At 47.4% G+C, this 21,184-nt stretch overlaps 1 protein-coding gene across 5 annotated transcripts in view; it reads right to left on the bottom strand.

Annotated features, from left to right (window-relative positions):
• Positions 1-188: 188 nt before the first annotated feature.
• The window catches only part of LOC147242130 (solute carrier family 22 member 6), a 25,171-nt gene continuing 4,175 nt past the window's right edge, over positions 189-21,184 (bottom strand). Inside the window, exons 1-12 of one of the 5 annotated variants that reach the window (XM_086188721.1) lie at positions 20,291-21,184; positions 18,794-19,469; positions 18,339-18,442; positions 17,720-17,874; positions 15,737-15,905; positions 15,418-15,541; positions 14,662-14,771; positions 4,931-5,142; positions 4,744-4,852; positions 4,137-4,349; positions 3,387-3,521; positions 189-2,971 (exon numbers count right to left, since the gene is read on the bottom strand). The exon at positions 20,291-21,184 is cut by the window's right edge and continues 512 nt beyond it. In XM_086188721.1, coding sequence (XP_086044847.1) covers positions 3,503-3,521; positions 4,137-4,349; positions 4,744-4,852; positions 4,931-5,142; positions 14,662-14,771; positions 15,418-15,541; positions 15,737-15,905; positions 17,720-17,874; positions 18,339-18,442; positions 18,794-19,150 — 1,572 coding nt within the window. In that variant the 5' untranslated portion in view covers positions 19,151-19,469; positions 20,291-21,184 and the 3' untranslated portion in view covers positions 189-2,971; positions 3,387-3,502. Of the gene's footprint in view, positions 2,972-3,386; positions 3,522-4,136; positions 4,350-4,743; positions 4,853-4,930; positions 5,143-14,661; positions 14,772-15,417; positions 15,542-15,736; positions 15,906-17,719; positions 17,875-18,338; positions 18,443-18,793 lie in introns of all 5 variants that reach the window. The other 4 variants (XM_086188722.1, XM_086188719.1, XM_086188718.1 and 1 more) reach the window with 4 other exon arrangements.

Below are 21,184 nucleotides of genomic sequence, written 5' to 3'. Positions count from 1 at the left end.
AAAATGTGGTGGAAAGATGACCATATAAAGATATATATAGACATCAACGTACAAATTTCCAAACCTCGTTTCTGTCATTCAGTCCTCGCATGAAAAGACGTAATAACACTAAATTTTAAATAACCAACTAACGATCACCACTAAGTAGTCAAGAGATCCGTGGTGCCAGGCGGATGTTCTATGTGTGCACCATGTGTTGGGGCGTGTTCAGCTTCATTCTGGTATGTAGAGGCGTGTAATCAAACAGTGGAGTTAACAGGCTGTCAGTTTGGGAGGAGGAGGTAGAGCAGGCCCTTGGAGGAAGGGGTAGAGTTGGTCCGGGAGGAGGGGGTGGAGCAGGGCTGGGAGGAGGTGGAGGAGGCCTTGGTGGAGGTGAAGCCCCACTCCACCCAGGGTCATGATTCAAAGATCCTTTGGGCAGACTTCAGCCAACCACAAATTGTCACGGACCACATTTAGCACTCCATTATGTGAATGCAGGTTCCTGAGAAGGCCCCTCGCGCTCACCTCTGCCAGCGAAGTGTTCAAGGACCCCAGGGAGGCTGGTTGTTGGTGGGCACTCATAGTTGATGACGTACTGGTTAGAGGCAGAACGACTGAGGAACGTGACGGCAACTTAAGAAAAGCGTTCAGCTGTGCCAGAGAGGTGAACCTGAGGCTTACTCTTCTCGAGTTGGATATGCTGTCACAAGCGAAGGCCCCAGAGCTGACCAAAACCAAGTCAGCCCTGAAAGGACTTCTAGGGACAGTCAGTCACTTTGGAATCACATTTCAAACTACAGTCAGCTGACAGCACCACTGCAACCACACGAACACAGACACCCAATGGCATGAACAGCAGCCAAATGCTTTAAAGCACTGAAGAACCACATGTCCTGCCAACCAGTTTCATGGTACTAGGATGTCCTGAAAAAGTTCAAATAAAAGCATGAGTGATGATTTCCTGCTGGGCAGTGGACAGAGATCTGAACTGGGTTCAAAGCTCAAAGAAATCTGATGCAGTCAGCTGGCTGACAGGTCCAGGACTTGGTACATATCAATACGTGCTGGACACAAGTACTCAGTGACCCAATGTTGGACGTAATAGTGGGAATCATGTCATCTGGGACAAAAGTCAGGGCCTCGGTTTGATCATTATGAAACTGAATGTAGTTGTCAAACACTCAAACTTGAATGGCCTCCAGGCAGTAATTTACAGTCCATTAAAATACAAAATGGAAAATGTAAGTACCTTCTCAGTTTTAAATGGCCAGAACAGGTGCATATCATCTGCATAAAGGTGGTAGTGAATGTTCTCAAACGGACCAATATTCTGCCCGGGGAGCAGAACATATGAGGAAATAAGGGGCCAAGGACAGAACCCTGCAGGACACCACATGACAAACCAGCACTGTTGGATGAAAATGGCACACAGATACCTTACATGGTGAGGTAGGTGGATTCACAGCAACATCGGACATGTTTTTTTTTTAATTATCCATGCAAGGTTATAATCAAAGCATCAATTTCATAGTTAAGGTCTCAGTGATGGATGAGTGATTATTCAAAGTTTTGGGATTTTTCAGGTTTCAGGTTAACTTACCTCAAGCTAACAAGGGAGTTCCAGGTGCCAGGTGATCCAGACTGGTGTGCTAGCTGTAGTTTATGAGCATGTTAGCCTTAGAATACAAGCCTTAGCCCACCTATAGCTTCACGCCCATCTCAGGAAGCACGCTGTTGGGCCCACATGGCGATGGCTGGCCCCACCCACTTGTGGCCTTCAAATGGCTCGGCTTTCCTGTCAATATCATGTAGCACCAGACATGGGCAATGGGGTGTCCATCTGTGTGTCTCTTGTGTGTGTGTGTGTGTGTGTGTGTGTGTGTGTGTGTGTTTGTGTGTGTGTGTGTTTGTGTGTGTGTGTGTGTGTGAGACGTCCTGCCTCATCCTCTCTGTGCTGCTGCGATTCAGACTCAATGTCAGTCTTTAACTATTCAGCATATGTGGCTGGCATGGCTCAGAGGTAGAGTGGCTGTCCAGCAACTGAAAGGTCACTGGTTCGATCCTGGACCCCGGTGACCGTGTCCATGTACCCTTGAGCAAGATACTGAACCCCTGATTGCTCCTGATAAGCAGGTTGGTGCTTGCATGGCAGCTCCACCATCAGTGTGTTTTTGTGAGTGAACGGGTGAATGAGACGAGACTGTGAAGCACCTTGAGTGCCGCTAAGGTAGAAAGGCGCTGTATAAACATGAGTCCATTTACTGTATTAAGTAGTTTGGGTTAGGAGGTGGCGCTCAGTCTTGGCTAAAAAGCTTTGAAGTGGGGAGAAAGGTTGGTCGGCCGCAGCTGTGTTTTGGGTCTCACGTATATCTATGTACAATCTGAAGATGGAGACTCTCTACAGTTGCAGGTCCAAGGGGGTCTCCCCTTGGCGTCTGGATTGGTTCCTTTTCACTGGTCCTCTCTTGAATCCAGGACCCACCAGGTGTGTGCACATCTTATTTTACCTACAACTAAGGACTCACCACAACCAGAATGTATTGGTTTGTTTCAGTGGAAGAACGAATGTTTTTCTTGTCATCCTTCCAGAGTTCTGGATTATTAGGCTCAAGGTGAGGTCTGGGGTCCATCCTCCCGCAGAAATGATGAAAATAATATATTTCATTGTAATTTCATCCGGCTGCCCAGTGGAGCAGTGGTCCTCCCTGTGGCCCCCAGCAAGAAGGTTGTGGGTGGAGCCCCGGCTGCAGCACGGGGTCTTTCTGGGTGAGTCTCCATGTTCTCCCTGTTCCTGCTGGGTTCTCTCTGGTACTCCAACTTCCTCCACAGTCCAAAGACATCAAGAGGGACCAGGTTAATCCAGACTCTAAATTGACCGTAGGCGTGGCTGGGAGAGCCAATGGTTGTCTGTCTCTATGTGTTGGCCCTCCCATGGACTGGTGACCTGTCCAGGGGGAAGGCTGCTGGGATAGGCTCCACCCCCACCACCCTGAACAGGAGAAGAGGGGGAACATGGAGGGATGGAAGGATAATTTCATCCTTTTCAAACACAATGACAGAATATAAAGACTATAACGGTCGTGGTTTTGATACATAAACTGGCGTCTGGGGCCTGATCTGAGTTAGTTTAGGATCCTCGGCAGGACGTCTCTGTCCTACCTGAAGTCTCCTGTAGAATCTTGTTTGCAACCCATGTTTTAGTGGGACTGAAATTCCAATAATCTGACGTTTAGTCACTTCAGATTCTTCATCTTCACACACTTGTGATTTGATCAGAATCATACAATAAAAACATGACCATGAGTCGTTTATTTCATCATGAAAATACTACAACAGTAACTTTACAAAAAACAAACGTAAAAAAAATGGTGAACCAAAGTACTTGAGTGGTAGGACGCTGGTACCTGAGCACATCTGCAGCAGCTCCCAACTCTACTCACTTCCACTGGAAGCATCCACGTTTGTAACTGGAGAACATCCTGACGCCGCCGCAACCAGGCCTCCACAGAGACAGCTGGCTTCACACCGCATCCGTCTCCCTGACAAGAGAACATGGAAGACGTTCTATTCCAGATCCCTGAATCAGATGACGCAGCTTCTTCCTCACACACCCCTCCAGCATCTGTGGTGAACCTGCTTTCAGACCCATTTGTACGTTCTAGGTCTAGAACCAGAGTCAACATTCAGACAGTCCACCTGATGTTCCTGCAGGGACAGCAGGTCCAGATCTGGACTAGACGAGACAGTGAGAGGCCATCTAGGTCCCCAAATAGAGGAGGCCTCATCACTACCTGTCTCCCACCTGCAACACGGTCCTGAGCCCCCCCTAGGAACTCCACACCCATCCACACCTGAGCCCTTAACGAAGCACTTAGGTAACGATTGGGTCAACAACCCTCATGTGACCTAATGACCCTGTAGAAGGTCACGCCCACACAGAGTCATAAAAGCCTGCAACTCCTCACCAGAGACCAGAACTGAAGAACCCTCCTGAGGGGAGGAGAACCTGAACCAGTCCAGGTGACTATGACAGACCTGAGCAAGTATCAGGTTACACACTCACATCACCACGGCTGCTAATCTGGTCTGAAAGCAGCCTTAATTGTCATAATCATCAGATGTATATGGTGTGATGAGTAAGCAATGCTACGGACCTGTGGGTGGAGCCCTCCACATCCTCAATGGTGTCAGGAAGAGGCTTGTATGCAGTCTCTGGCAGCAGCAGGGTGAGCACTGATCCCAGCAGGGGGCAGAGGCCACACAGAATCATGGGAGCATGCGGACTGATGCTCTTCAGAAGGTAAATCATAGGCGCCAGCACCCCGCCGGTCCGAGCACACACAGAACCCATTCCAATTCCATTCTGTCTGCAAGGTGGAGAGAAGGTAGACAGTCAGTAGTCCTGCCCACATTTCACATTCTAGCCCTGTTGATGAGTGTGGTGATGGTATCCGGTCTGTGATTGGCTCAAAACTTACAATAATTTGATATGGTTTCTGAATGGGATGGGGGGGTACACATATGTCACGGTTGACTGGTGTATTCCACCTGCAGCACTGCTCCAGCAGCTGGAAATGTGAGCAGTGATCAGGGAATTCTCTCTTCCAGCTCCTCCTCACATTTTCCTGAGGGGAATGTCGACCTCAATACTGGTTTGCTGGCGAGCCTCTGAAGAGCACCGCCAGCTGAGACAGACTTAAAAACCTCAGCATTGAGCTAAGAGAACAAGCAAGCAATATCAACTTGGGCTCTCACACTGACCTTATAACAGTGGGAAACACCTCCGCCGAGTAGACATAAATGATAGAAAGCGACGCTGTGATCCCAAATTTCCCGATCATGGCCAGGACAGTTCGGATGACGAGCAGGTCTAGAGGAGAGGTCAGAGAGGGTCAACATATTCATGTCTCTATTGGGACGTCGTCAAATCTTTGGCATGGGTCCACACCATTTGGGATGAAGATCGTAAGCAGGCAGGCGGCGCCGCCCACCGCCAGGAAGGCCTGCTGGGAGATCTTGCGGGAGCGGTTGAGAGTGAACAGGGTGATGGTACGGGCAGGCATCTCCACCAGGCCAAAGATCATTTGAGTCAGATAGATGTTTATTCCAAAGTCGGAGATGTTGAGGGAGAGTCCGTAGTAGACCAGCACATTAGCGAACCTGGGTCAGAGGTAGCAGACAGGAAGTTACATTAATGCCTTCAAACTCTGTTTAGGAGGTTCGGCTTGGTGTTATGGTTATGGCTCATTTAAGCCTAGTTAGACGATATAGTTGGACCCCGTAGTGTCTCTGGACCCCTGCCTAACCGGACCAGCGACCACATGTTTAGCTGCATGTCATCGTTCCACCGCTGGCTGTCGAGGTGGCGTCCAGCAAACCAAGTGGGCTTCATAGACAATTGGAAAACTTTCTGGGGGAGACCTGGTCTGATTAGGAGGGACGGCATTCATTTCCAGAAATATGGCCCAGTTTATAATAGAACCAGAACCCTGAGAACCCAGAGTTCAGACCAGGAGGCAGAGCTGCCGTCTTACACACTTCTGTGCACGTCCACTAGGGGGCAGTCACCCACCCACAACCCCATAGAGACTGTGTCTGTCCCCCGACCACGTCAGTTTATTCACTCCAGTTCTACTGTAGAGGAGTCAATCAGAAAAACCTCATCAAAGTTAACTCAACCACTAAATTAACTCAACAGAATATCAGAATTAGATGAGGACGATTGAATATCAGACCTCTGAGGCTGAAAACTGAACCAGTGAATGAAGTGATACCTGACAGTTGTGTTGACCTGCTGAGTCTCACTGAAACCTGGCTGGTGACGATGAGGATGCTAGTCTGAATGAATCCACTCCTCCAGTCACAGGAACACTCACATTCCTCCAGGCTCTGGCCCAGGAGGTGGCGCTGCTGCCATTGTTGACACCAGTTTAGTAATAAATCCCAAACCAGAAGAAGTTTCCATTCCTCTGAAAGCCTGATTCTCAGTTTGTCTCCTCCAGCCTGGAAACTCTCCAGCCTCTGATTGATGATTGAGGGCCGTCCTCCTGGTCCTGACTCTGGATTCTGATCTGGATTCTCAGAGTTTCGATTGTTTAGTTCTAAATCAGATCAAGTCATGATTGGAGGAGACTTCAGTATTCATGAGGATGTTGATAACCACAGTCTGGCACTGCATTTCTCTCTCTCCGAGACTCAACTGGTGTCCATCAGTCTGTCCATGAACCCCCTCACTGTCACAACCACACCTCCACCTCCTCCTAACATGTGGAACTGAAGCTGAACATCTGGTTGTGTTTCCACAGAACGCTTTTATCAGACCACCAATCAATCACTTTGGAATTTGGACTGATCAACTACACTCCACTCAGGAAAACTGTAGTTTCCAGATGTTTGTCTGATCAGGCCACACCTGGATTTAAGGAAGTGGTTCCATTGGTGCTAAATTCAGTGTCATGTCCCACTGTAACAGAGGGCGCTGTTGTCCACCTTTGTCCCTCCCAAACTGATCATTTTATCCATAGAGCAGCAGCACCTTAGCAACAACTCTGGACTCTACTGGCCCACTAAAACAGAAAACTATGAATCCAAGGAAACAAGCACCTTGGTACGGTTCTGGAACCTGACAGCTTCAACAAGAAACCAGAAACTGGAGAGAAGATGGTGCTGCTCCAAACTGGAGGAGTCACATGTAGTCTGGCAAGATGGCCTTAGAACCTAGAAGAAAGCCCTTGGTAGAACCAGAGCAGCCGACTACTCAGCACTAACAGAGGAACACAAGAACAACCCAGGTTCCTCTTCAGTACTGGAGCCAGACTGACAGAGAGCCACAGCTCTACTGAACCAAGTAGTCCTGTTTCCCTGGGCAGCAAAGAGTTCATGGACTTCTTTAATGACAAAATTCTCCTGATTAGAGAGAAACTTCTTCTCCTGCTGCCATCAGCTGACAACATGGCTCCTAGAACCCAGAACCTTAGAGGCAGCTGGAGGACCAGACACACACTTGGATAGTTTTTCTCCCATCAGCCTTCATGAGCTCAGTTCAATAATGTCCTCCTCTAAACCTCCACCTGTCTCCTAGACCCCATCCCAACTAAGCTGCTCCAAGACTCTCTACTTTCGTTAGCCCCTCCCTCTTAGATATGATCAATATGGCGCTGGTATCTGGTTCCGTCCCTCAGTCCTTCAAAGTAGCAGGAATTAAACCCTCCTCAAAAAACAAGCCTGGATCCAGAAGTTCTACCAACTACAGACCAACATCACATCTTCCTTTTCTCTCCAAGGTTCTGGAGAAAGCAGCTGCTAAACAGCTCTGTGACTTCTCCACAGCAACAGCTGATTGGAGGATTCAGTCAGGTTCTAGGTTCATCCTAGCACAGAAACAGAACTAGTCAAAGGTACCGGTGACCTCCTACTGGAGGTCATATTTACTAGGTCATCTCAGTTGGTACTAGTTAATGATGGTTCCTCTGAGACCACTACAGTCAGTTCTGGTGTTCCACAAGGGTCTGTGCTTGGACCAGTCCTCTTCACCCTGTACCTGCTTCCTCTAGGTCACATGATCAGGAAACTCTCCATTAATGTTCACTGCTATGCAGACGACACTCAGCTGAACTCATCAATGATCCACATGGAACAAACCAGCTGACTGAACTGGAGGCCTGTCTGAAGGACAGGAAATATGGAGGACCATCATTTCCTTTATTAAACTCTGATAAACTGAAGTTCACCTGAGGACCACCTGATCTGATGAGACAGGTACCCTGGATGGCACCACCCTGGCCCCCAGCACCACCGTAGGAACCTAGCAGTTCTCTTTGACCAGGACCCTTTAACTCCCACATTCAACAAACCTCCAGGACGCCTTCTTCCATCTACGTAACATCGCTAAGATCAGACACATCCTGGCTCAAGAAGACGCAGAAAAACTAGTCCCTGCTTTTGTCACTTCCAGGCTGGATTACTGCACCTCCCTCCTACCAGGCTGGACTAATAAGTCCCTAAAGACTCTCCAGCTGGTCCAGAACGCTGCTGCCGTGTGTTGACTAGAACTGGTAGCAGAGACCAGGTATCTCCTGGACTGCTTCTCTGCATGGCTCCCTGTCAGATTCAGACCAGAATTTAAAATTCTTCTTCTACCATCAAAGTCCTCAACAACCAGGCTCCTTCATCCCTGACAGAGCTCCTAGTCCCCTATGATCCAGCTAGAACCCTTCACTCCCAGGAGGCAGGGTTCCTGCTGGTTCCTAGAGTTCTAACAGTAGAATGGAGCCAGAGCCTTCAGCTATCAGGCTCCCCTCCTGTGGAACCGTCTCCCAGTTTCAGTCCAGGACCCAGACCCCCTCTCTATGTTTAAGAGCAGACTTAAGACCTCCTTGTTGATCAGGCTTATAGTCAGGACTGCTTAGGCTGGCCCTTAGATCTGCTGCTATAGGCTCAGACTGCTGGGGATCTCCCATGATGCACTGGGCTTCTCTCTCCTCCTCCTGTCCTCAGACGTGTTACTAACTCCTCTTCTTCTCCCCTCATCCCAGATCCTGGTGCTGCTGGAGGAGGCTCCAGACCTGAAGAGGCTCCAGCTGCCACCCGTAGCTCCACCTGCTCACGTCCCCGTCTGTCCATCAGTCTCTCCTCCTTTCTCTCTCTCTTTATCTCTGTCCCTCTCTTTCCTTCTGTCTCTCTGTCTTCCTCCATTCTCTGTCTTTGTCTCTGTCTAGCAGTCTCTCCTCCTGTCTCTCTCTTTATCTCTGTCCCTCTCTTTCCTTCTGTCTCTCTGTCCTCCTCCATTCTCTGTCTTTATCTCTGTCCCTCTCTTTCCTTCTGTCTCTCTGTCTTCCTCCATTCTCTGTCTTTGTCTCTGTCCATCAGTCTCTCCTCCTGTCTCTCTCTCTTTATCTCTGTCCCTCTCTCTCCTTCTGTCTCCCTGTCTTCCTCCATTCTCTGTCTTTGTCTCTGTCCTGCTCTCCTGCTCTCTCTCCGTCCCCACTGATCCTGGATCTGCTCCACCTTCCTGCTGGTAAAGGAAGGTTCTGGTGGCTGCTGTTGCAGGATGTGCTGCTGATGGAGAATTGTTGGGTGGAGGTTCATTGAAGGAGGGAGGTGCTGGACCTGCTCTACTTGGAAAGAGACAGGACAGAACTTTGGTTGGGGTTTGGTGCCACACAAATAAAACTGACTTGACTTATAGCTAAGTTATGGCTCAGTTACAGCTCATTTAAGGCCTAGTTATAGTTAAGTTATAGCTCATTTATAGCCTAGTAATGGTTCAGTTAAGTCCTAGTTATGGTTCAGTCATTGCTCATTTAAAACCTAGTGAAAGCCTAGTGATGGCTACTTTAAAGCTTAATGACAGCTCATTTAATCCTTAGTGATGGCTTATTTAAAGCCAAGTTATGGTTAAGTTATGGTTCAGTTAAAGCCTAGTTATGGTTACGTTATGGCTCTGTTAAAGCCTAGTTATGGTTACGTTATGGTTAAGTTATGGTTCAGTTAAAGCCTAGTTATGGTTACCTTATGGTTCAGTTATGGCTCTGTTAAAGCCTAGTTATGGTTACGTTATGGTTCAGTTAAAGCCTAGTTATGGTTACGTTATGGTTAAGTTATGGGTCAGTTAAAGTCTGGTTATGGTTACGTTATGGTTCAGTTAAAGCCTAGTTATGGTTACGTTATGGTTCAGTTACTCTGAATTATACAAATCAGAGGTGTACTTAGACAAAAATCAATGTGATAATTTTTTAAGACGATTACATCTGCCCCAGCTATCAGATACAAGTTCTACTGACTTAGATAAGCTGATTTTATTAGAAGAGCTGTGGGAAGCAGCAAAGGCTATGCAGACAGTAAATCACCAGGAATGATTGGACCTCCCTATGTCTGTTCGAGCCCGTATCTCGATTGTAAAAATGAATATTCTGCCCTGGATCAATTTCGTAAGCTCTATGGTTCCTCTTCCCCCTCCATCTGACTACTGGAGCAAGCTCCAATGTGCAGCCTCCAAATTCATTTGGAACCGGGAGCGGCCGCATCTGAAATTGTCAATTCTTCAGAGAAGGAGGGAGGATAGTGGCCTGGCCGTCCCTAATTTTGAACTTTATTCTTGGTCGTTTGTGCTCAGGCCCCTGCTCTCCTGGTCAGGGTTGTTTTTGGCAGGCATTTTAGATTTAGTTTTAGTCTCAGTCTTTGGGACTAAATGCTTCTTAGTTTTAGTCACATGTTAGTCATTTCTATCCTTGATAGTTTTAGTCTAGTTTTAGTCGACCAAAACTCAAAGGTTTCAGTCAAATATCAAAGCTCCTCTCAATAAAGATGTGTGTGTACTGAAGAGGCCACTCCAGTGTTAGAATGAAGCACTGAACTGATCCACCTTCAAAGGGGAGTTTCCCCTCTTTTTCTCTCTCTACCTTTTACTTTTATTATTTTGTTGCAGAAGCAGACAACACACTGGCCCACAATAGGAGTATTGTATCACAATAAAACAGGATAAACTAAATAAAAGCACACTTGACTTCCATGTGAACGACCTCATGTCCTCCATGTTGGCTTCAGCTGCTGTTGTTGGTTAAAGCATCCAGGTGTGTTGCTTAGACAGGGAACAGCAGCAGGTCTGAGGACTCCCGTGTTTCCCAGTCCCACAAACACGGGTCAAAGCACTCCACCTGCCCCCCGTCCACAAATGGACAGGGTTTTATTCATAACATGCTAGATTACTAGAAGGGCTGCTTTAAAAAAAAGGAAAAAAGGGTCTGACATCGTCATTTTCGTTTTTGTCCAGCGTGACGAAAACAACACTGCTCCTGGTTTGATTCTCATTTTTCTGTCTCTTGGCGCACGCTAGAGAGCAATATAGTTCAGCCATGGACACTTCAAGATGTTCTCTTCAGCAACATTTCTTAAAAAAAGTGTCAACTACGCCTTGGCCCCATTATCTCTAACTTGTCATCTTTCCTGCCAGTGGCACACCTTTTCTCCAATATTCAATGACAAGGCAGTTCTAATTGGGGGGAGATCTATCTGTGCTCCCCAGTGGGAAGAGAAGGGTGTTCACTATTTAAAAGACATTTATAACGATTTTGGATTACTCTCTTTTGCAGATATTAAGGATGCATTCAATCCGCCAGGTTCCACTTTTTTTTTTTTTATTTACGACGAAGGTCAGGGCTTCGTGTGCATGGCGTGTCCTTTACCTACCCAACCATGAGACTTATTGACTAAACAAAACAGACCAAAGAGTATGGTATCCAAACTGTACCACTTTTTGCAGGTAACAGACTTGTGTCACTCCCTAAGGAGAGATTGCCCAGACCTTGCTCAGGAGTTTGATTGGGACGCAATGTGGCCCAGCATTCATGAAGCATCTCGTAATCCAGATCACCAGCAAACGCACTTTAATGTCTTACACAGAACATAGCTAACCCCTGGAGAACTCCATTACATGAAAATTATGAATGAGCCATGTTGTAGTCTGGGCTCATTGAAAGCCCAGGGCACATTTATTCACATGTTCTGGGACTGTCCTCCTGTTAGACAATTTTGGGGCAACATTGCATCCAAATTGTCAGATTTGATAGATGATACAGTACCTGTAACTACATGTGTGTTGATTCTAAATAATCTGTCAATCCTCAGTGTTTCTGAACTCAAAAAGAGAGTCATCTTTTTGTTGGACTGACAGCAGCCAAGAAAATGATTGCAACTCGTTGGAAGCCGCCTCATTCTCTGATTACTCAGTCTTGGATTCTCTCTCTTTTGGACATCATGTACGTGGAGCTTTCAACAGCTCGGATTAATGGTGCTAATGAAGGCAGCCTTAGCTCCTGCCGTAGCACCGCTGACTCTCTGAAAACATGCTGTAAGTTGACTTCCCCACTGTCTCTCACCTCTCATCCAGTCCTTCTAGATGTCAAATCCCTTCTGTCTTGTCAAGTCAATTTTATTTATGAAGCGCCAAATCACAACAAAAGTTATCTGTCTTGTCTCTATGTTTGTTTGCATGGATGTATTTTTGTAGGTTATGAATGTAACTGTTATTTTTATTCTTATATTTCATTATCATTAATGTTTATCTATTTAATTTTCCTCTTTTTTATTTTATTATTACACTGGTCAACACCAAATTTATTGTTCAAGTTTTTTTTAGCTGATTTAGGATAATTTTGATGTGCTGAATCCAAAAATCACGTTGGTTTTGTTCAATCAGGTCAGCTTTCTGAATTAAGCTACATATTTGTTTTTTGACATTTTTGTTGACATGTACAGGTATTTTCATGTCATATGATGCAAAATTCTTTTATATGTCTTGCAATAAATGAGTTCTGGAGATTTTACATGTGCCAATTTATGACTAATTGTTGTTTTTTTAATATTGCAAGTGAATGAAACGGGTTAGGCTAGAAGATCTTGACGTATTCTGCTACATCTGCGGTGAATACACCATTGTTCCTAACAGCAATCTCGTCACAAGTTCCATAAAGCGTGCTTACCATACTTATCTTGGTATTAAACTTGGTGACCAGGATAAAGCTTGGGTGCCACACATGGGATGCATGTCATGCACCGAGTATCTGCGTCAGTGGACCAAAGGCAAGAAAAAATGTCTGAAGTTTGGAATTCCCCTGGTTTGGAGGAAGCTGACAAACCATGTCACTGACTGCTACTTCTGCGCGATTGATGTGACTGGGATCTACAGAAAGAACCGCAGCAGCCTCAAGTATCCTGATCTTGAATCAGCACGTCGTCCTGTAGCTCACTGTGATGAAATTCTAGTACCTGTCTTTGGAGAACTTCCAGACATCAGTGACAAGGATTCCTCCAGTGTTCCAGAAGATGATGAAGAAGGAGAGGTTCTTAATGATGGTGCTCCACATCCTTTTTCCCAAAAGGAGCTAAATGATCTTGTTCGCCATCTCAGCTTGTCAAAGTCTTCTGCCGAGCTACTGGCATCCAGATTGAATGAAAAGAACCTTCTCTCTGACAGTGCTCGCATCAGCTTTTACCACAACAGACATCAAGAGTTCCTCCATTTTTTCTTTGAAGAGAAGGACTTGGTGTACTGTACAGATATTGCTCAGCTTCTGCACAAGCTTGGAGTGCCACAGCATGAGTCCAAAGATGGGAGACTGTTCATTGACAGCAGCAAGTGGTTGCTGAAATGTGTTCTGCTACACAACAGCAACCAGTTTGCCTCAGGACCCCTTGCTCACGTGACGACACTGAAGGAGAAGTATGAAGCGGTCACGTATGCGCTGGAGAAGATTTATTATGACCAGCATGAGTGGATCATTTGTGGTGACCTGAAGAAGGTGAATTTTCTGTTGGGACAACAGTCGGGCTTCACCAAGTACTCATGCTTTGTGTGCATGTGGGACAGTAGGACACTGCTCAGCGCTACACAAAGAAGGACTGGCCTGTGCAGGAGGAGCTGGAGAACAGGGAACGTCATCAACAGTCCTGTGGTACACAGAGATAAGATACTCTTCCCACCGCTGCACATCAAGCTCGGCTTGAGAGAACAGTTCACCAAGGCTCTGGACAAGGATGGTGGCTGCTTCACTTACTTATGCCATGCTTTTCCAGGATTGGCCATAGAGAAGTTGAAAGCTGGCATCTTTGATGGTCCTCAAATCCGTCAGCTGATCAGAGATCCTGAGTTTGAAAACTCAGTGAACGAAGTGGAACTAGAAGCATGGAAGGCTTTTGTTCTGGTCATGAAGAACTTTCTTGGCAACAACAAGAACAGCAACTATGCAGAACTTGTCACCAACATGCTGACTGCTTTCAGAAACCGTGGATGCAACATGAGCGTCAAAATGCGTTACTTATTCTCGCATACGGATTGATTTCCTGAGAATCTGGGATCAATGAGTCATGAACAGGGGGAGAGATTCCATCAGGGCCTCAAAGAGACGGAAACCAGGAATCAGGGACGCTGGGACGCAGTCATGATGGCTGCTGGACTCTGAAGAGAGACATCCGAGCATGCCGAGCATTCGAGGGGGTCGAAGAAACGGAAGTTCATGTCCTGAATTTTGCACAATGGCGACGTAATGTTCAATTTAAATGTACTAACCTTTGTCAATGCCGACTATTCAATTTACAGAAATTGAAGTATGTAACATTTAATCAATACATTTTGTTAGAAAACTAGTTTTTCTTCTAAAACCTTTTTTGAATGAGAAATATTAAAAATCAACTGATAATGTCACAAAAATGTAATCCATTTCGTCAGAAGATCAGATTTTTCAAAATCAAATTAGCATAAAAACCTAACCTGATTGAGAAAAATGGAGTCATTTTTAGATTCAGCAGTGCAAAACGGTCCTAATTCAGTTGAAAAAACAGGTAACTCAATTTTTTTTGTACCCACTGTTCTTGTGATCATCAATATTTTCACTGTGTTCTTTCCCATGACACGTTCTTCTGTCCTGGCCAACTGTCTTTCTTTGAGAATCCATCCTAATCATATTGTATCCCCTGAAATATTTTATAATTCTGTTGGACCTTATGAAAATGAAAATAAAAATTTGATCGCAAAAAAACAGACAACAGACCGCAACAGTGTGCTTATCTAAGCCACAAGCTGACAAGCCACGGAAGGACGCTGATGGCGATGCTACGAGAGTCTTCAATAGCCTCGTTTGGAGGCCTCTCAGGCGGAAGAGAGTACGATCTGCTGCTACTCACCAGAGATAGAAGACAACCAGAGACTGCTTCCTCATGTTTGGCGTTCGAATGAGGTCCATGAATGAGTGCTTTTGCCTTTCTTCCATTTTCTCCACACTTTTAAAGATCTGCTGAATCAGGGAATCCAGAGCGGATTGTTAGAATGATTACAACTGTCTAGTGGTGGGAAGTCAGTGAGAAGGTTTCCAGAGTGAAGCAAACAAATGCACTTCAAAATAGGCCTGGGTGATGTCTCGATTTTATCGATTAATTTGAGTTTTTTGTTGCGGAAAACTCAAAAAATACAAAAATCTGAGTTTTTACTCCTCTTGCTATGGTGCACCTTTTGACCTCCAGGAGCTTCCATAGCTTTCCCCCTCACCCCTCACCCTTGTTTCCAGTCCACGCATAGCAGCAACATGGCTAACGAGAGTGAGAGGTTTGTCAGTGGTGTGGAACTGATTTGGGTTTGCGGCGACAGACGAACAGGTGACTGCACGCTGCAAAGTTTGTCTGAAGACCATCGCAACAAAAGGCAGCAGCACAACAAACTCTTTTCAGCATCTAAAACAGAGGCACCCAGCCGAGACCGCTAGAACCCACAAACTCCTTTAGTTAAGTTTTTGATCAAATGAAAGCAGAACTTGCTTTGCGTTCTCTCTGTCACTTCTTGTACTTCTTGTTTTCTTTACCAAAATCCGAAAAAATCACGAATCAAATTTTTTGTGAAAAAAATCTGAGATTTTATCTTTAGTCCATACTATAAACTCCTCCTACCTGGCACATCTCCAGATCTTTGCTGCGAGCCTTCCCGTTCATCAGCGCTGCTCTCTGGATCAGTTCCCAGGCCTCCTCGATCCGGTTGTTGGCCAATAACCACCGAGCTGACTTCGGCAACACCCTGAAAATGTCAGGACGATCTGTCAGGTGACACTAATGGAGCTCAGACGCAGTACTAACATGTCACTTCCTGTCTGCCAGCAGAGGACAGACGGATGACAGGAGGGACATGGATCTCCACACTAACACCAGAACCACAAAACTACTTCTTCCTGAGGTCATCAGTGGCCTTGTCTTGGTCGGTGCTGCTACTCACCAGATGTAGAACACGAAGAGGAACCCTGGTGCTGAAATGGCCAGCTGCAGTTTACGCCAGTCTCTGATGAGGAACGCTACCCCGGCCAGCAGGATGTAGCCGAAACCAAAGAAATAGTCGGTTATGATGCCAGCCAGCATCCGCTGCTTGGGCCCGGTCCACTCTGTGCCTGGGCGGGTCACAAGGCAGCATGTTAGAACCCTCAGACTTGAATATTGAAGATGGTTCAAAGTGCCGCCAGGTGGCACCTGAAGGCACCATGAAATCAAAGTTTACACCCCCCCCACCCCCACCCAGACACACACACTCACCCCATGCCAGTATTCAGCAGGCCAGCAGGGGTGAGTCAGCCCTTTTGCTGACACTGGGCACGAGGCGGGGTTCACCCTGGACAGGTCACCAGTCCATGTTCATGTTGTACTGAATTAACTTTTGGGGCCTGAGCCCCAAAGGAGCAAAGACCCTGCTGTGTCGGCTCCATTTCTTTCTTCAATCTTCCATACTCATTCTGGCACTTTGAACCTCAGCTGTCAGCCAAGGTCTGAAACATCGTCATGCCTGGGACAGAAGCCCTCCCACTGCGCCGCATCCTGACATGTGCAAGGGTGCGAAGGCCATTCAACACTGCTTGCAGCTTTAATTGAATTTGAAAGCATCTTCCTGCAAGGAGAGGAGACGATGCCGTCCCACAATTCCTTGCTGCAGCAGCTCTGACGGTGACGCCCCACTCAGCTGTTCACCACAACAACCAATCAGCACCACCATCAGACATATTTGAGCCTCCAGGGGAGGATTTGTTCTTCTGGTTAGAACAGCTCCCACAAACCTCCATGATTGCTGTTCTAGCAAAGGGGAATCTGGGTTCGGTTCATCAGAGATTGGACCAGAACTGAAGCCAGAACCAGAACCACCATGGTTTCCTCTCCAGCAGCTCCAGGTGGAGCAGCGTTTCCTCTGGAGAGTTGACAACTACAGTTTTAGTTCTGCTGCTTGTGTCCAACAACATCTGCTGCTGCTCGCACGGACGCGTGTAGAAGGACTTCAGCAGCCTCTGTGGTCCTGACATCATCACATCAACAGCAACCACAAACCAATCAGCTGTGAGGAGGATGGCTGCTGGGCGGCGGCGTGTTGGAGGTGTCAATCATCACAAATGTTGAGGCTGCCTGGAGCTGCTGGAGCCTCCTGCTGCTGCCCACGTTTACTACATCCATGAAGATTATCAATTAATCAACCAATCTTTATTTATCTCACGTCAAATCACAACAAAAGCCCTCTCAAGGCACTTTTCCCAAAGAGCAAGTCTAGAATCTTCCTCTCTAACTCATTATAGACGTGTTGATCTCTGATCATCTGCTGGCACGCTGCTACCCTTTAACCCTCTGCTGGTGACAGAGAGGCGTTACCGCAGCAACCAGAGGACGCTGACACTGAGAATGATGAGATAATGGCACAATAGATTAGTAGACTAACACACCTGTCATTCATTCAGATGTCAATCATTTCCTACAGTAATACCTGGGATGACTATGATTAACAGGAGCAGCAAACATTCTCAGTGTGACATCATTTCCTGGCAGCTTGTGACTGACCGCTTTTATTTCAAGTTCAGCCTCAGTGATGAAGTTCTATTTTCACTACAGACCATGTGAAGAATCTCAGATGGCCGTTCTGTAGTCCATCTATAGAACACTGTACTTCCATGAGGCAGACACGTCAGCAACATGGCCGCTGCTCCATAACACTGGTAGGTGAGAATTCGTGTTCTCTCAGCACCACCGCCATTCACTCCCGGCTCCTAACCACTTTCACTTGACCCCGTGACCCAGGAGAAGGGGACAGGAGGGAATACTTGGATCTAGCCACAGACACTGTTAACATCACATGACACGACATGACATCAGATTCAATGTCGGTTAAACCCTTTTATCAGAGCAAAAGTGAGAAAATGAAAGTTCCTTGAGAAATGTGAGTGAGACTGACCCAGTACGAAGGCATTCATGATGACGCCAGAGACTGAAGCTCCCACCACGAAGCGAAGAGCCGTGTAGATGTAGAAGTCTGGAGCGAAAGCAGCACCGAGGCCAAAGACCACCTGGAGGGCCAGACTCATCAGGATAGTGGTCCGGCGCCCGACCCTGCAACCACACAAGACGCTTCAGCTTGTACCAAAGTTCCTAGCAGACGCGCTGGACGGCCCTCCAGTTCATCTGCTGCTGCAATCAGCTGCTCTCTTCCTCGGTTCACTGCGCTGAAGAATGTGGCTTCATGTTTCGTTCCTTCCTCTTCTAATCTGGTCTGTGTGTCCACCTGTATGGTGAGACATCAGCTGACACCGGCTGGTTCCACCTTCAGTTGTTAACGAACCACACCCTGATGACTTCCGTGCGTCCTCACGCTAACATCTGCTGTTATTGGTGTGTATGATCTCATTATATTTGTTCATTTGCTCAGTTTCCTGTGTTGGCGGTTAGCGTCGTAGCAACATTGGGTTACACCCATCGACTTCATTCTTTTGATCTCAAATTCCACCAGTCGGATGTTAAACAATGTGGGGGGGGGGGCAATGTACCTGATACCAGATGTATGTTGGCAAACTTACTTATCAGCTAAGCTGCCAAACACAGCCGAACCAACCAGGAGCCCGAACATGTAGGTGGACGATCCCAGGACGTTCAGACTGGCGCTGTCACACACCAGGTCCCACTGCAAGAAAAAACATACCTTTAGCTGTGGAAGACCACCTGCAGCCTGAGAGCCCCCCTCCCTGTCAGAACCCTTCAGCGAGGAAACAAGTCCAGACCTGGAAGTCTCAGGCCAACCGTCGCGTGCACCATGTGAAATTGCATCATTGAGATCATATAACTGCTGTGCGTGTGTGTTGGGGTTTTTTTTTTGGGGGGGGGGGGTGCACCCTGCACCCCAGGGGGGGCCATCTGTGCCTCACATGTCACCAGAGCACTACAACCTCTTCATTCCTCACAGCAGCGTCCAGGATCAATGGGTCCAAATGGAGACATAGATGATGTAAAGCAGCGCATCACAAGTGTCACTCACCTCGCTCACCACGGTGCTTTGGAAGGTCTCAGTGCTGTACTCCCAGCCCCCCCGGCAGCTCTCAGCAGGATCCCCGCCACCGACGGCTGCAGCTCCGCTCTGGTTCCAAGGCGGCAAGCATGACGCCTGGGGGCCACCACTGCCGGGAGAAAACAGGCTGAAATTGAAATTAGGGGGGGCCGGAGTGCTGGCCGGGGGCCACGTGGAGCGGCACAAATGAGGAGGAACGGCGCCTGTGAAGATAGAGACCAGCATGTGGAAGGCCAGGAAGATCTGAGGGAGACAGATCCAGACATACAAGGTCTTCTGGAACTTCCCAAAACCTCCAATCTGGACAAGAATGTCATCAAAATTCATCTTGCTGGTTTCTTGAAGATTGGGGGGTCACTCTGATGAGGTCCGCGGGCTGATGACGGCAGACAAGATGCTCCTGCAGAGTACGAGGAGGACCAGGCGGTCTGGTTCTGATTCGACCAGTAATCTGCAACTTTCTGCAGTCAACTATGAAAGAAGCTCCCGCAGATAGGAGGGAGTGGCCTGCACCCTCAGTGGGAGGAGCCACTGCTGATGATGCCTCAGCAGCTGCTTTTGTCTTTTTCCTCTCACATTTCTTAAGCAGTGGTGATCTTCAGTCACCCAGCGTGGTGCTGACGGCTGGAGGCCTGGGCCCGCTAAGCTGGGAGCACAAAAGAGGAAGATAAAGCCAAGGAGGAGGATTAAGGTGGCTTGGAGGGTCTCAGCATGGCACCACCACGTCACCACCATCGCACAGGAAACATCGACTATTTTTACACGTTTCCCCACAAAGTAGTTTAATGTTTCACAGCACAAACACGGTGAGTTGACCTCTGACCAGACTGCTTTTAGAACACATGATGAATGGAACCACTCAGGCATGAGGCCTGTTGTCTCAAACAGTATACTAGAACTAAAGCATCTAGGTTGTTTCACTGGTATGAGACCAGTCACCTGAGTCAAACATGCATGAGCGTCCTGCTGGAGGGGGCGTGGCCACCAGTTTGGAATGCAGAGGGGCTCTAAATGGTGTCTAGACAAACACACCTTACAGGATGTTTTGTATGAAAGAGCTCAATTATAGTATTAAAGGTGAGATAAGGAGGAGGAGGTGGGCCATCCAGCACCCTCAGGGGTCCTGCAGACCCACCCCCCCAGAAAGGAGGCTCCTAAACTCACTCATACATGGACCTCATATGTGAGGAGGTGGGGCGTGGATGGCCGGCCAGGATGAGCGTTAAGACTGGATGTGTATTGGCCAGGCTGGGAGACATTCTCCACATTCTCTGGAGGAGCCATGCGGTCCGTTTAACGACGCTGGTCTGGAGGGATGAGGATTGCTGGTCATTTCCTCGTACCAATAAAACATGGCGGTTAAAGGCGTGACTCTGAGCAGCAGCTTTGATTAGAGAACACAAGTGATGAGGGAGCGAGACAGATTCAGGGCCAGTATGTGTCCATATGAAATTGTAGTTTTATTACCTGTGTGAGATGATGAGCTGCTGATCCTGTTCTGTTCACATGGCACCACCACATCAGGAGTTGATTGTGTATCAGTACATGACGTGATTGTTTGTATTAAGTTGTGCAGGCTGCTAGTCGCACCCGAACTGTCAAGGCTGAATGACAAGAACAACAGGACAAGACGACCTGACTGTGCAGGAGGCAGGAGCACTGATCAAGAAGTGTGATATGCATGAGTGTAAAATTACGTATGCAAAAAAGGTGTGGCTTCAAGCATATATTCACTGTTTGTGAATATCTTATTCAGACTCTGCTGCACTCTCCCGGTGCCTGCAGTGGGTCTGCAGACGGATCTGTGTCTGCTTTGTTGGGTGACACAAAGGGTTGATGTGTCTGAAGCAGACGACTCGGTTGGTCTCTTCTCATCAACGGACCGGTGAAGTCGGCGCACTTCAACACTTGTCGATGTGTGTGTGTGTGTGTGTGTTCCCTCTCCTTCCACCAACCCAAACGCCTGACCAAAGGCAGACCAGCCCACTGGTGTCTGATCTTCAGCAGGATGGCGGCGCTCCCATCACGCCGTCTGCGTCTGCCTCAGTGGGGATCCCCATCAGCCCCTGGTTCCTCTGGAGCTTCTCTGAGGAGCTCAGCAGGTGTTTGAGCATGAAGGAACCTTCCTGACAGTTTCATGTCACATCCACATCATGAACTCTCTGTTCAGCTGAACTGATAAATCTCACCTTAGTGGACACATGGAGATGTTTGGAACCGGACGTCACCAAAAAAATGATTCAAACAACTTCTGGTGCTTGGTTTGGATTCTTCTGGGTGCCAACTTTGTTCCCTCAGCTGGTTTAAGGAGCGTTCAGTCATCAGGTGACAAGTAGACAGGTAACCAGTCACCAGATAACC

The sequence above is a fragment of the Aulostomus chinensis genome, chromosome 20, assembly GCF_037954235.1.
Source record: "Aulostomus chinensis isolate RoL2024-O1b breed Wild chromosome 20, RoL_Achi_v1.0, whole genome shotgun sequence".
Lineage (NCBI taxonomy): Eukaryota > Metazoa > Chordata > Actinopteri > Syngnathiformes > Aulostomidae > Aulostomus > Aulostomus chinensis.
The sequence above is the reverse complement of the archived record's forward strand: the minus strand, read 5'-3'. Positions and strand labels throughout refer to the sequence as shown.